This window comes from Pelophylax lessonae (genome assembly GCF_965119305.1).
Source record: "Pelophylax lessonae genome assembly, chromosome: 6".
In the NCBI taxonomy this organism is placed as follows: Eukaryota; Metazoa; Chordata; class Amphibia; order Anura; family Ranidae; genus Pelophylax; species Pelophylax lessonae.
The window spans coordinates 55471424-55486753 of NC_138773.1; the positions used below are offsets into that span (position 1 = coordinate 55471424).

The following is a 15330-nucleotide window of genomic DNA, read 5'->3' on the forward strand; positions in this document are numbered from 1 at the left end:
GCCTTAGAGCCGGTTCACACTACCATGACCAGAAAGTCGCCCCACGAAGGAGCGACTTTTTAGCGTGACTTTGAAGAGACTTGTTTAGAGACTTGGAAGAGACTTGTGCACTACTTTGAAGAGATTTAAATGATAGGCGACTTTGTCTGTGGGGAATGCCTGGCTAATCTTTTTCTTCTTCCTGGAAAGTCTGATAACAAGTCACTTGAAAATAGATAAGGATCCGACTTAGAGGCGACTCCCATTGAAGTCTATGTGCACAAGTCGGATAGAAGTCACCTTGAAGTAGTACAGGAACCTTTTCTGAAGTCGGAACGACTTCAGTAGTGCATATTAAAATGGCTCTCATTAATTTACATTGAATTTGTGATGACAAGAGACTTGGGGCGACTTGAGGGCACACAAGTTGTGTCCCAAGTCGGAGTAGTGTGAACCAGCTCTCAATGTAGAATTTACACAACAGAGGAGGCGTTTGTGTTTGGTGGGTTTTGTTTGTCAAAGGGCTCCACCGTAGACCGACACTTGCGCCCCTAAAACCTGCTGTGGGTACCCAGGCCCACCAGGAGGCGTCTAACCCCAAAAAACACTCACCTTTGCTAAGAAACAGGCTACACAAACCACCAAGGACTTTTTGTAAAAGCAACTTTATTCCTCTTCAAGGAATAGCTCACTGGACACAGACTCCTCCACTGAAGGGTTTTCCCTAATGTTGGATTAAGTTAGAATGAAACAGGTCAGAGGAGGCATTTCTGTCTGGTGGATTGTTGTCTCTCAAAGGGCTTCACCCAAGGCCAACATTTGTGCTCCTTCGAACCTGCCGCGGGTATCCAGGGCTACCTGAAAACATCTTACTTCCAAAAAGCACTCACCACCACTACTGAAAGGAACAGGCCGCACCAACTGCCAAACACTTTTTGTAAAAACAAACTATATTCCTCTTTGAGAGACAACATCCTTCTGTATTTAAGCTCCTCCACTGACGTCTTTTGCCCTTATGTATTGCCAAGTTAGGGCAAAACACATCAGAGGAGGAGTTATGGCACTTTTCCACTGCAAGTACCGGCTCGGCTCTACTCGGCCCTGCTTGGCCCTGCTTGGCCCGGTTTGCTTTTCCACTGCTGGTACCGCATGGTACGGTGTTGGAACAGTTCGGTACAGTACGGTATGGTTTGCTTTTCCACTAAAGTAGTACTAAAGTTAAGTGGGTGGCATAACAACGGGGTGGGTGGGATTCTCTGACCAATCAGTGGCTAGTAGTGACTGCATGTAAAGGATTGTGGGATATGGTACCGGGTATGGTACCTCTTGGAACCACAATCAAGGTGGTACTGTTTTTGAGAGCCGTACTGTTCGGTTCAATGCAGTGGAAAAGTGCCGCCGCACAGTACCGTACCGTACCGAACCATTCCTACACCATACCATGCGATACCAGCAGTGGAAAAGCACAAAAGCGAGCCGAACCGTTCGGTTCCATGCAGTGGAAAAGCGCCATTAGGGTCTGGTGGGTTGTTGTCGCTGGATGGGATCCAAGACCCCCACTAGTGCTTGTTAAGACTGTCTGCGGGTGCTCAGGCCCACCTGGAGGTGCCTCACTCTCAAAAAACACTTGCCACTTCTTCAAACAAATGGGCTCCTCCAAGTGCCAAGAACTGTTTCCTAAACAAAAATGTTATTCCTCTTGATTAAACAACATCCCACTGGACATACTGATGCATTTTGTTCTTATAGAGGACTTGGGGTAAAAAGCATCAAAAAAGGAGTTTGTGTCTGGTTGATCATTGTGGCTCAAATGGCCCCACGCTAGACTGACACTTGTGCTCGTTAGAACCTCGGTGGATTCCCAGGCCTTTAAGGAGGCATCTCATTTCTGAAAAAGCACTCACCACTTCTCCAAAGGGAATTGGCTGCACTAACTGCCAAACACTTTTGTAAACACAAACTTTTTCACCCTAATCTAGGGCTTTGTTATTAAGAAATAAAGTTTGTTTTTACAAAAAGTGATTGTACGACTCATTCTTTTGGAGTACCGGTAAGTGCTTTTTTGGAGTAAGACCCCTCCCGGTGGGCCTGGGAATCTGTTGCAGGTTCTAATGGACATACATTTTGGCGTGCAGCGAGCTATTTTTTGTCTCTTCATCTAAAAATAGTTGCCTCTAAAAATTTTCAGCACTGCAAACTTGTATGTGCCAAAAATGTATATGTAATAAAAAAATCAGCAATGTTTTTCAGTCCCCAAAAAATTACCTAAAATCTGGTCATTTGTAAAGAACAATCAATATTTTCTTGGACGGCCCAACTCCAGCCAAAACATTAAACTATCAAATATTAATTTCTGCCTGAGACCCTCTATGGTAGCTTTTTCCTCACTTCCTGTTTTGGACAGGTGTCAGAGCAAACAGGAAGTGAGAGGAAATCTTCCCACTTTCTGTCTTTTTTGATGGTTGGCAGAACAAAAAGGAAGTGTAAAAATCGTACTGTGTGTGTTGAGGGGTGTCAGGCTGATCAGAATAAGTGGGCGGCACAGTGGTGTAGTGGTTAGCACTTTCACCTAGCAGCAAGAGGGTCGCTGGTTTGAATCCCAACCACGACACTACCTGCCTGGAGTTTGCATGTTCTCCCTGTGCCTGTGTGGGTTTCCTCCGGGTGCTCCGGTTTCCTCCCACACTCCAAAGACATGCTGGTAGGTTAATTGGATCCTGTATAAAAAAAATTGGCCCTACTGTGTATGTATGTGAGTTAGGGACCTTAGATTGTAAGCTCCTTGAGGGCAGGGACTGATGTGAATGTACAGTGTATATGTAAAGCACTGCGTAAATTGACAGCGCTAAATAAGTACCTGAAATAATAATAATAATAATAAGGAAAGATTTACTCACTTCCTGTCTATGTGACAGGTATAAGCCCAAACAGAAATTCAAAGTAAATCTCCTTACCTCCTGTCATGGTGCTAGAGAGAACTGGAAGAGAGGGGAAAATCGCCCCACCCACCCACCCAACAGGAACACAGGCAGCAATGACAATCCATTTCCTAGTGAGGAGAGTCATGGGCCACTATTGGCGCTTTTCCACTGCATGGTTCGGCACACTTTTGTGCTTTTCCACTGCTGGTACCGCATGGTATAGTGTAGGAACGGTTCGGTACGGTACAGTACGGCGGCGCTTTTCCACTGCATGGAACTGAACGGTACGGCGAGGTACGGCTCTGAAAAAACAGTACCTACTCGATTGTGAGTCCAACAGGTACCATAACTGGTACCATATCCCACAATCCTTTGCATGCAGTCACTACTAGCCACTGATTGGTCAGAGAATACCACCCACCCCGTTGTTATCCCACCCACTTAACTTTAGTACTACTTTAGTGGAAAAGCAAACCATACCGTACCGAACCGTTCCAACACCGTACCATGCGGTACCAGCAGTGGAAAAGCAAACTGGGCCAAGCAGGGCCGAGTAAAGCCGAGCCGGTACTTGCAGTGGAAAAGTGCCATATATGGATTGGGTCTGTGTTCCCATTGGGTCTGTGTTCTTACTTCCTGTCAAGGTGACAGATGTTAGACAGGAAACAGGCAGCACTTAAAATATGAGAGATCCCAACTGCTTCCCCGCTCTCCCCAAAACTGAAAATAATGTTTAGGCTGGATTGGGCTTTAAAAGGAAGGCAAAGGCCTGTGCTCAAAGTATGGGTTGAGGGCTCCATTTCTGCAAAGCCAACCTTTGGTTAAACAAGCCATTCATCTTTCAGAACATTTTCTATTAAATATAGTGAGATCCAAATCCTCAAGCCATTATTCCCAGCATGCTCAGCAGTGAAGTCCTACAGAATCAACCAACCGACCACAAATTCCACTGCTAGCGGACTGAAAAGTGTACAGATCTAAGCCAACTCATCACACTTTAGGTTGTCTCACCTGAAAAATGGCTATCCAGGCATAGCCAATGTTATCAAAATTAATGGCCCCTTTGTGTGGATTCAGGTCTCCGGGTTGGCATATGTTGTAGTACTGATTCAGGTCACAGTTGTTCCTGTTCCCGTTCCCGAGCTCTGGGAAGTTGAAGTTGGTGCAGTCGATTTTAGAGGGGATGTCCTGACACTTCAGCATGCCGTTGTCGCTGTGCTTCGAGCAGATGTAAGGGTTCTCCTCCGTCTCGTCCACCTGGTAGTACGGCTTTAGAAAAGTGAGGTTGTAACTGCTGTAGAAAGAGAGTAAAGAGAGGGTAAACCTAGGTGCCTACTGGACTACACGCCAATGTATACACACATTGCACACTGCCTCATTAAAGTGAGGGTAAACCTAGGTGCCTACTGGACTACACGCCAATGTTTACACACATTGCACACTGCCTCATTAAAGTGAGGGTAAACCTAGGTGCCTACTGAACTACACGCCAATGTATACCCACATTGCACACTGCCTCATTAAAGTGAGGGTAAACCTAGGTGCCTATTGGACTACACGCCAATGTATACACACATTGCACACTGCCTCATTAGTAACAGAAAACAAAAAGGCCTTCAAAGAAACGATGCGTCTGCTCCTGCATTCTTTGATCTCTTGAATAGCTGAGCTTGCTAAGATTTTTATTTTTTTTTTAAATCAGATCATCTTTATTAAACTTTTATTTTTCTTATACATTTTCCCAAAACACACAATTGACATTCACCTAACTTTTAACTCCAGTTTTCTTAGTGTGAAATATTTCATAGCCTACAATATATACATACAGTGTATATCTTTATCAACAAACATAGGTTCCATTCATCCTCTTAAAACCCAATCCCTTCAAGCTTCTTAAATTATATTGTATACAACAAATGATTATTGTGTTTCTTCCATTATATAAATACACCATTTATTTAAGACTCTACAAATACTGTATCTTAGAGATTCTCCACATTTACCAAAATTCCATTTACTTATTAATGGATTGTTCAACTTTCCAAGTGCAATATATAATTTAACCCCATTTATATCTGTGGCAATCTCATATTTTCCATTCATTAATTTCCACCTCTAATACAAGCGTGCTACCTACAATATTATATACCACACACAAAAAAATTGCTAAGAATCTTTAGCATTTGACACACTTCCAGGTGTATCACATAACTGGTACCCCACAGAACATTGTGGTTCTTTCTGCCAGCCCTTATATTACTATCTTGTAATGATATAGGGGCCAACAGATTGAAGATTGAACCACAGCAAGCAAAGGGGGACCATGCACACTTAGAAGTGTCAGATGCAGAAGGTCCCTGAAGCCAGGGCTGGACTGGCTTGGGGGAGGCTGGCAAGTCCTCCTGCCCGGTAGGCTGGCAAGTCCCCCTGCCTGGTAGGCTGGCAAGTCCCCCTGCCCAGTAGGCTGGCAAGTCCCCCTGCCCTGGGGCTGCTTGAAGGGCAGTGGCACTTGTAAAAGAATGGCTGCGGCCGGCCCGACATGTTAACTGCGCATGCACTGCTGCCACTCGGGAGAGCTTGTACAAGCTCGGTCATTCTCAGGCAGACAGCGCATGGGCAGTGACGTGATGGCGCCGGCAGTGTAATTTTTAAATGTAAGGCGCCTTTACAGATCGGTAAGTAATAACCCTCCGCAGCCCCTGCATTTCCTGTACCATACCCACAGCCTCTGCCTCTTCTGTACTATGCCCGCAGCCTCTGACATTTCCTGTACCATGCCCTCAGCCTCTGACATTTCCTGTAGCATGCCCGCAGCCTCTAACATTTCCTGTAGCATGCCCGCAGCCTCTGCATTTCCTGTATTATGCCCCCAGCCTCTGCACCTTCTGTACAATGCCCACAGCCTCTGACATCTCCTGTGCTATGTCCGCAGCCTCTGCATCTCCCGTACCATGCCCACAGCCTCTGACATTTCCTGTACCATGCCCACAGCATCTGACTTTTCCTGTACCATGCCCACAGCCTCTGCGTTTCCTGTACCATGTCCGCAGTCTCTGCATCTCCTGTACCATGCCCGCAGCCTCTGCATCTCCTGTACCATGTCCGCACAGCCTATGGCATCTCCTGTACCATGCCCACAGCCTCTGTGTCTTCTGTACCATGCCCCCAGCCTGTCCATCTCCTGTACCATGCCCGCAGCCTCTGACATCTCATGTACCATGCCTGCAGCCTCTGACATCTCCTGTACCATGTCTGCAGCCTCTCCATCTCCTGTACCATGCCCGCAGCCTCTGCATCTCCTGTAGCATGTCGGCATAGCCTATGGCATCTCCTGTACCGTGCCCATGCAAGGCACGATTGTTCGATTTTCGTGTAGTGTGTATATAACTTTCAACATCTGATTCAGACATTCCTAACAAAAAAATTCCAAAGGGACAAACTCCAAAGTTTTTCTCGTGCGTGAACAGAACTAATGGACTAAGAACTAACTTAATGTGTACCATTTTCGTACAAGAGAAATCAGATACGAAAGACTGTGTGTGATCAGAAACAATAAACGACAAAAAAAAGCCTTCATCATTTCAGAATTTTTGGACATTCTATCCATTCTCGGTTCCCACTGGCTGTGAAACATTTAGGAAAGCCGGACGATCTTTCGCCCGATTTTCATATAATGCGTACCCACCTTATTATACAGTATATAATATAGTAATGGTATTAGAGAGAAGCAATTTTTTGTGACAGGAATGCTTGGCGGAAAAATGTTAATCCCTTAGCCATTTCTTTCTCACTCCAAATGTTGTTAATAACAATTCCACGCTGGGTATGCAGTCAATTAAAAAGAAGTGCTATTTCCATTGTATGTAAAACAATGCCACATGTGCTTCAGTCATCGCTGGAAGTGAAGGAAGGTCACGCTGCCCCCCATTCCAGAGAATTAAAACAAGACTTATTAATAAGATAAAATCCATGTCATTACATTTTGCGAAAAGGAAATTGTCATATTTAAAAAAAAACAATTCCAGAAAGCGAATGAAAGCAATCAATCTGTAAAATGCTAATGCTTGCCAGTAAACACTTCAGCTATGCTAAAGTTAGAAAGTCTTCTCCATGTACCTTTTTAATGCGAGTTCTACATAAGGACAAAACACAAAGGAACCCGCATCACTAATGTATGCAATAAAAGAGGGACACAATTACACAAGCCCCTTACCAAAATGATCCTCTAAAAGAAAAAAAATCGACATGGCAAAGAATCAACCCAATACAGCGGCAGAGAAATAGTCAAATCGATTTCACTCTATTGAAAAAAGAAGACATGTACTGTATGTCCCACTGTATGTAGGAACATAGCCACTCTCTCTTGCTCGCTTCCGAGATGGACTCTGGACGATGGGATTAGTAGTGTGCATAAAGCAATGGACATGACCGCCACTAATGTGCAAAAAAAAGTGAAGAGGAAAAGGAGAGGTTTGGGACCTCACAGAAGTCATTACAAAGAGGCAGAAAAACACAGTAAGAAACTATTTCATGAAAAATAGATTAAAGGATCATTAAGTAGTGGATGTGTATGCATTGTTTTGTTTTGGAGAATAAGGATATCATTTCTGAGTCCTGCACTGGAGTGACCCAGATCACAGTTGTACACAATAAGTACAGATTATATATTTAATTAAAGGGAAGGTGCAAGCTGTATTGCAAAGATATATTCTACAACAGTTACCCCTAGGCCAGGGGTGTCAAACTCAATTTAATCGCGGGCCGGATGAGCATTATAATTGCCCTCAAAAGGGCCAGTTGTATGTGTAAGACTAGATGTCCACAGCATCCCCTACCCTTGCATAGGATGTCAAGAGCCTCTTCACCATCAGAAGTTGAGGTCCCGCCCTCCATTACATCACAGTGAACCCCCCATAACTTCTGCTGCTGCTGGGAAGAAGCTGGAGGCATTTCTGGAAAGCAGAAAGTACAGGGTCTGAAGGAGAACCAGAGGAGGGCTGAGGCTCTCCTGCAGCTGCAGGAGAGGTGTGAGGGCCACATAAAATGGACTGGGGGGCCGCATTCGGCCCGCGGGCCTTGTGTTTGACACATGTGCCCTAGGCAAACAGTTGCATATGAACAGTAGCACCCTCTAGTGTGCTACTAGTGTAAGTGTAGGCAAATGTATGTTTTGGCTCATGGTTAACTGGTGAGTCTTGAACCTGGGCCTGCAGGTCAGGCTGGAGGTCTCTGGTACCTACTCCCTGATTCTGGGATAGTAATGAGTGTTTTGGCGTGCAGTTCAGAAACATGAGAAAAACGCACTGCAAATGCACGTCATGCTCAAGGTGCCATTAACTGTTAATGGCACCCAAAACGCAGTTAGCAGATGTATGTTTTGTCATGCAACAAAGGTGCTACAAATAGTTCAGGAGCTTCTTTTGGAGCATTTGTCGAGCACAGGGCAGCCAAATCAAGTGAATGGGTCACCCTGCGCATGATGTGCACAAATAATACGATTGGGAACGCATAACGGGGTTCTCACATACTGTACTTCTTGCACACGCAGCAAAACGCAAAGGAACATGTGTTGTGGCGTGCATTTCAGAAACATGCAAAAAATGTGCTGCAAATGCAACCATTAACTGTTAATGGCACCCAAAATGCAATTAGCAGATACGTGTTTTGTCATGTGACAAAGGCGCTACAACAAATGGATGCTCGAAAATAGTTCAGGAGCTTCTTTGGCGCATTTGTCACGCACAGGGCAGCCCATACAAGTGAAAGGGCCACCTTGTTTACGATGTGCAGAATTGAAAAATGAGCAAATATGACGAGCGGGGACGCATGTTTCCACTATGGGAAGTGTTAATCCACCCTAAGATTCTGGGGTACTGTCCACACATCTCCAGTGCAGCCCAGGACACGCTTTCAGCGGGATGCCGTCACTTTATGTAAAACCGACTTCAAGGTGAAACAGATAATGGGATTGAACACATAAATAAGTATTTCAGACAGAAGAATTTTCTCTTTGGACTTATGTGTGCCAAATAGGCTTCCTTCCATCCCAATCCATCAGAGACGTTCCCATTAAATATACGATATCCTGATCCTCTGGCAGAGCATGGGGAGAGGTGAAGTTACTTTACAGAGGTGTGCCCTAATAAGGCAAAAACACTCTCATTTTTCTTTGGAAAACAGACTGTAAAGGACACTCAGTTTGGAAGGAAAAACGATTTTAGTTTTTTTTTTTTTTTTAAAGACGAGATGGATCGGAGCCCGGGGAACACTAAAGAGAAGAGGACAAGATACTATTCTGGGCCACCCAAGGTGCTCTATGGCCCTGTTTAACCCTCTGCAGTATGGAACTGCTTTTCTATATCTGGAAAATTTTACTGCCTAGTACAAACTATTGTAAAGTATTGGAGAAGATAATAAGGGATTATATCCAAGAATTTGCTGATGGTCAGGGCTGCTGTTAGAAATCACGGGGCCCCGTACAGCCTTCCTGGCAGCCCCCCCAAATTTATCAAGACAATATTTTCACTAAAAATATATTACAATCATTATTAGTGGGCACAAACAAAACAGAGAATTTAAAGAAAAAAAAAATAATTTTTTTTTATTTTAAATGTTAACAAATTTTACAATTATTTTACAATTTTTTACATTATTTATTACAATGTTTAATGGTTTTTTTTTTTACATTTTTTTTTTTTACAGGATAGGGAAGCCTGCAGTGCTGCTGGGGGGAATCACAGTGAAAAGGGGTCACCTGGTGAGGGGGTGGGGATCAGAAGCAAGCAGAACAGGGAGGAGGATCGGTGTCGGAGAAGCAATTACAGGAACGATGCCTATGTCTGTGTCTCTCCCTGCAGCAGATAAAGCTGGGAGAGAAACTTGCTTTCAGCTGCTGCAAAGAGCCGCACAGGGCATCCTTCTGTAATTGCCCCTCCGCCCGACCGCACCAGTTTCCCGTGCTGTTGGGGCCCCTTGTGTGGCCAGGCCCCCTACAGGAGGACTGGTGTACCCCCCCCCCCCTATCAGCGGCCCTGCTGATGGTAATAGTATTATTAGTAGTAATCACCATGAATTTATGAAAGATCATTCTTGCCCAACCAGCATATTAACATTCTATGAAGAAGTGAGCTGTAATCTGGCTAAAAAAGAAGATAGGGTAAGATAGAAGATAAGGTATGACAGAAGATAGGGTATGATAGAAGATAGGGTATGAAAGAAGATAGGGTATGATAGAAGATAGGGTATGACAGAAGATAGGGTATGATAGAAGCTGGGTATGACAGAAGATAGGGTATGACAGAAGATAGGGTATGATAGACGATAGGGTATGTGTCAGGTCACCTGTGGCCAGGTGACAACTGCACCCTGTTGGAGGCAGGGGTGCAGCGCAAGGTAGTGAACCCGATAGCAGACTGCTGCGGATGGACCGGAATGTGAGCCCAAGATTCCCCAGGGCGCGGAGTCTAAGACCCAGCAGGTGTTCACCAGAGCCTCTAGTGGTGAGGATGGACTTGGCTGCAGCTGGGCCCAGGTCACGGCCCCTGGGGTCCCCCGGGTCATGCTCCGTAGGGAGAGAAGGGAAGCAGCCACTCAGGACACAAGGAATGGTGATGAGTAAGCCGAGGTCGGGGTAACAGGCAGACGAGGGTAATCAAGGGACAGGCCAAAGGTCAGGGCAACAGGCAAACAGGAATAGTCAGAGACAAGCCAAAGTCGGTACACAGAAAAGTAGATCAAGCACATGGGAAACAGGAAACAAACACTGTTGAACAGCAAAGCAGACATGCAGTGCACTGGTTAATATAGACTTCCTGCGATGACCTAGGTTGGGCAGGAACAGGAAGGAGAGGTGATAAAAAGGAACCAGAAGTGAAGTCTGAGCTCTAATACAGACATGAAGGAACAGGTAAGCTGCAAAACACTATTGCAAGTTCATGACAGTATGTACCTGGATAGAAACTTGGTTAAAGGAGCGAATCCAGAGGGTGGTGATAAATAGCATATTTTCCTAATGGTTTGGAGTTGTAAGCGGGGTGCCCCAAGGCTCTGTCCTGGGACCAACTAACTAGTTCATAAATCAAGATCGAGGTGGGTATTTTATTATTATTATACAGAATTTATATAGTGCCAACAGTTTACACAGCGCTTTACAACACGAGGGCAGACAGTACAATTACAATACGATAAGTGGCAGTTTTTTTTTTATATTTACCTACAGGTAAGCTTATAATAAAGCTTACTTGTAGGTTAAATGAATATTTACTAAACGTGCACCGTGTAGGAGATATTTTGATGTCACCGGCGTATGTGCACTGAAAGAACAGTATACCCGTGCCGCTCCTTCAGAGATAATTAGAGCTGCACAATTCTGGATAAAATGAGAATCCTGATTTTTTTTGCCTAAAATAAAGATTGCCATTCTCTCACGATTCCCAACGTAACATCTTCTTTCACATTATACAAAAAAATTGGGCTAACTTTACTCTTTCGTTTTTTTTTTATTTTATTCATTGAAGTGTATTTTTTCCCAAAAAATTGCGTTTGAAAGACCACTGCGCAAATACAGTGTGACATAAAATATTGCCATTCTATTCTCTAGGGTCTCTGCTAAAAATATATATATAATGTTTGGGGGTTCTAAGTAATTTTCTAGCAAAAAATACTGGTTTTGACTTGTAAGCAACCAGTGTCAGGAAAAAGGCTTAGTCTTTAAGTGGTTAAACTGCCCTAATTTACAGACCGAAGTTCATCCCTTTGATCTAAAAGAGCGAAATGATACAATACTTCTATTTATCTCTCAGTGCTGAGCAATGTTGTGATAAACTTTGCCGGCTGTTTTTTTGTTTTTCTTTGACAGCTCTGAGCAGAGAATGGCTCTGCACTGTTACATGAAATGTGGAAATGCCAGATTAAGCTGCGGGGGGGGGGGGGGGGGGTAGAATCGAGAGATCACAATTTTTAAACAATTCATAATGCAGCTCTAGAGCTCATGCGTGCGGGAGTGACGTCATGGCGGCTGGGCCATTCAAGCCACTGCAGCCTGTGAACCCGGAAGGAAGACTGGGTGGGCGCGCTTCTGTAGGGCTTTGTGTCAAGGTAAGTATTTCATGATGTTCTAGTAGCACATTATGCCTTTAGAAATATGAATTAACCCACGCTTAGGAATGAATGTATAAATATCCAAAATATGTAATGTGCACTCAATAAGAAAATCCCTACATGTCTAGGAAACCGGGATAGATAGCTGTGAAACTTTAAAGCGGAGTTCCGGCCACTAAATTTTTTTTTCAATAAAAATACCCCCGGGACAGTCAGGGCTAGTACATTCCACAATGGATAGCCTCTGTACTGTCCCGGTCGCACTTACCTGAAAGAATAAATACTTACCTTGAAAATTTCTTCTCCAGCGCTGCCATCTCGGATGTGGGCAGCTGAAGCCAGCGCGTCCTCTTCTGCGTCCTCCTCCGTGTCCTCTTCTCCCATAATGCGTCTGCACAGGCCCCGCTCGTCACTTCCGGTGCGGGCGCGTCATTCCTCCACAGCTTCTGGGCATGCCCAGAAGCTGTTTAGCAGGGAATGAGGCGCCGCACCGGAAGTGACGAGCGGGGCCGGTGCAGGAGCATTGATTCCTGGGAGCGATGACGTTCAGCTCCCAGGAGTCATTGCAAGCCGGAAAGAGACGGCGCGGGCTGCGGCGCAGAGGGAGGAAGTGGAAGAAAGGTGAGTATATTTTTCTTCAATAACAAGGTAATCGTAACTATCCATTTCTTTTTCAGGTGACCAAGAGCAAGCGGATGGCACAAAATCGATTATGTCGATTTTGTGGCCGGAACTCCGCTTTAATATGCCTTTACCTTGCAGGAGAAAATCTTCTTTTTTTTTCCCTAAAGTTTACTACCGCATTAATACAGTAGGAATCAGAGGGCCCTGCTCATTATATAGATAGTTAATTTTCAGTATTTGCTGATGATACAAAGCTTAGTAGGGTAATAACCTCACAACAGGATATAGTAACTCTACAGGAAGACCTCGATCAATTAGAGATGTGGGCTACTACATGGCAAATGAGGTTCAATATGGGAAAGTGTAAGGTAATGCACTTAGGAGCTAAAAACATGAATGCAAGTTACACATTAGGGGAGAATATATGGGGAAATCGAGGATGACAAAGGACCTGGGAATCCTAGTTGATGACAGGCTCAGCAAGAGCATACAATGCCAAGCTGCAGCAAGCAAGGCCAGAGGACTGTTGCCATGCATTAAAAGGGGTATTTACTCCAGAAATAAAACTATAATTATACCGCTCTACAAAACTCTAGTTCAGCCATATCTTGAGTATGCCACCCAGTTCTGATCACCAATCCTCCAGAAGGATGTGCTGAAAGTGGAGAAAGTCCAGAGAAAGGAAATCAAGCTAATAAGGGGACTGGAGGATCTCAGTTATAAGGAATGCCTGCAACCAGTAAACTTATATTCACTGGAAAAAAAAATGCTTAAGAGGTGACATAATTGCAATATACAAATATCTTAGTGGTGATGCTAGCATAGGGAAAAAAACAATTTAGTATCAGATCGTTTAAGAAGACACAAGGTCATTCAGTGAAGTTAGAGAAGAAGAGGTTTAACCCTAAACTGTGTAGGATTTTTTTTAAATGTTAGGGCAGTTAGGACGTGGAACTCCCTTCCACAATTGGTGAAGGCAGCGGGAAGTGTGGATAAGTTAAAAAAAACTTTTAGATGGGCATTTTATCGAACACAATATACAGGGATCTGGGAAATGGTAAAGACATACTGTAATTCTACACACACCCACACAGGTTGAACTGGATGGACTAGTGTCTTTATTCAATCTAACCAACTAAGAAACTTCCCTCCACACCGAAGGCTTAGCACAATTAGGATAAGAGGCAATGTGACCCACATGGGTCCCCATCCATCTACTCTCTGCATTGTTTTGAAAATGGGTTTCAAATATACAGGAGCAATAAATGTCAAAAGGATATAAATGACCCTCACAGCAAATGGTAACAAAGTGAATTAGGTAGACCAGATTTTTGCAATGAAAAGCTCTGCGTAAAGTTAGCCATGGTTGGATCGAAATTCATCTGGTTCAGCAGTCAGTTCATGCCATTAGTACTAATTCTATTTGTTAGCAACATGGATATACAATGTTTGGATAGATAGATAGATAGATGTCCTAAAATGACCAGATGCACACCTTAATATGGTTCAAAGACTTCCCAGAAGAGTGGAGGCTCTTAAAGCCCCAAATGTACCCACAGTTTTGTAATGGTATTTCCAACAAGCTATCATACATGTGATGGCCATATATCTACTGTATGTAGGCAGCCATTGTTGACCTCCTTCTAAAAGTGGAAGAGAACCTTCCTATCGTTTACAACCAAGGAAGCTGCCATCTTGGCCTTGTTTAACCACTTAAGCCCCGGAAGATTTTACCCCCTTCCTGACCAGGGGGTATTTTGCGATTCGGCACTGCGTGACTTTAACGGACAATTGCGCAGTCGTGCGACGCTGTACCCAAATGAATTTGACGTCCTTTTTTTCCCACAAACAGAGCTTTCTTTTGGTGGTATTTGATTACCTGTGCGATTTTTTGATCATGCGCTATAAACAAAAAAAGAGCGACAATTTTGCAAAAATAACAATATTTTTCACATTTTTTATATGAAATTCCCCCCCAAAAAATGCAAAAATCTAATTTTTTTAACATTTTAGGCCAATTTGTTTTCTGCTACAAATGTTTGGTAAAAAAAATCGCAAAAAGCGTATTTTGATTGGTTTGCGCAAAAGTTATTGCGTTTACTAAGGGAAAGATTTTTGTCATTTTTATTGTTTTTTTTTAACGAGTAATGGCGGCAATCTGCAATTTTGTTTGCGGGACTGTGACATTGCGGCGGACAGATCGAACCCTTGACTAACATTTGACACTTTTGGGGGTACCAGTGACATTACTACAGTAATCAGTGCTATACATATGCACTGTTACTGTAAAAATGACACTGGGAGGGAAGGGGTTAACTTTATTGGAGAGGGAGGGGTTAAGTGTGTCCCTAGGGGTGTGTTTCTTACTGTCATTGGATGTGGCTGTGTGTGTAACAGCACAGATCAACGGTCCTACATAGCAGGACCGAGTGATCTGTGCTTTTACACAGGGGAGAGTGACAGGTGGCTTTGTTTACATTAACCGCCTGCCTTTCTCCCTCTCTACCCGACGATCGCGAGTGACTGGTGGACATCGGGTCCGCCGGTCACACGCGCCGGCTTCTTCGGGTACGAGCGGGGGCGGGAGCGTGCCTCCGGCGGCGCACGCTCGCCCCCTGTTCGCTCCCAGGCTAGTGACGTACCGGTACGTCACTTTGCCTGGGAGGGGCTGACCGCCGCCGTATATATATATATATATACGGCGGCG

At 44.2% G+C, this 15330-nt stretch overlaps 1 protein-coding gene across 4 annotated transcripts in view; it reads right to left on the reverse strand.

Annotated features, from left to right (window-relative positions):
• CACNA1H (calcium voltage-gated channel subunit alpha1 H) overlaps window positions 1–15330 on the reverse strand; it is a 742004-nt gene that overhangs the window by 243811 nt on the left and 482863 nt on the right. For all 4 annotated transcript variants that reach the window (XM_082260602.1, XM_082260600.1, XM_082260601.1 and 1 more), the window contains exon 7: window positions 3912–4194. In XM_082260602.1, the coding sequence (XP_082116728.1) occupies window positions 3912–4194 (283 nt within the window). The remainder of the gene's footprint in view (window positions 1–3911; window positions 4195–15330) is intronic.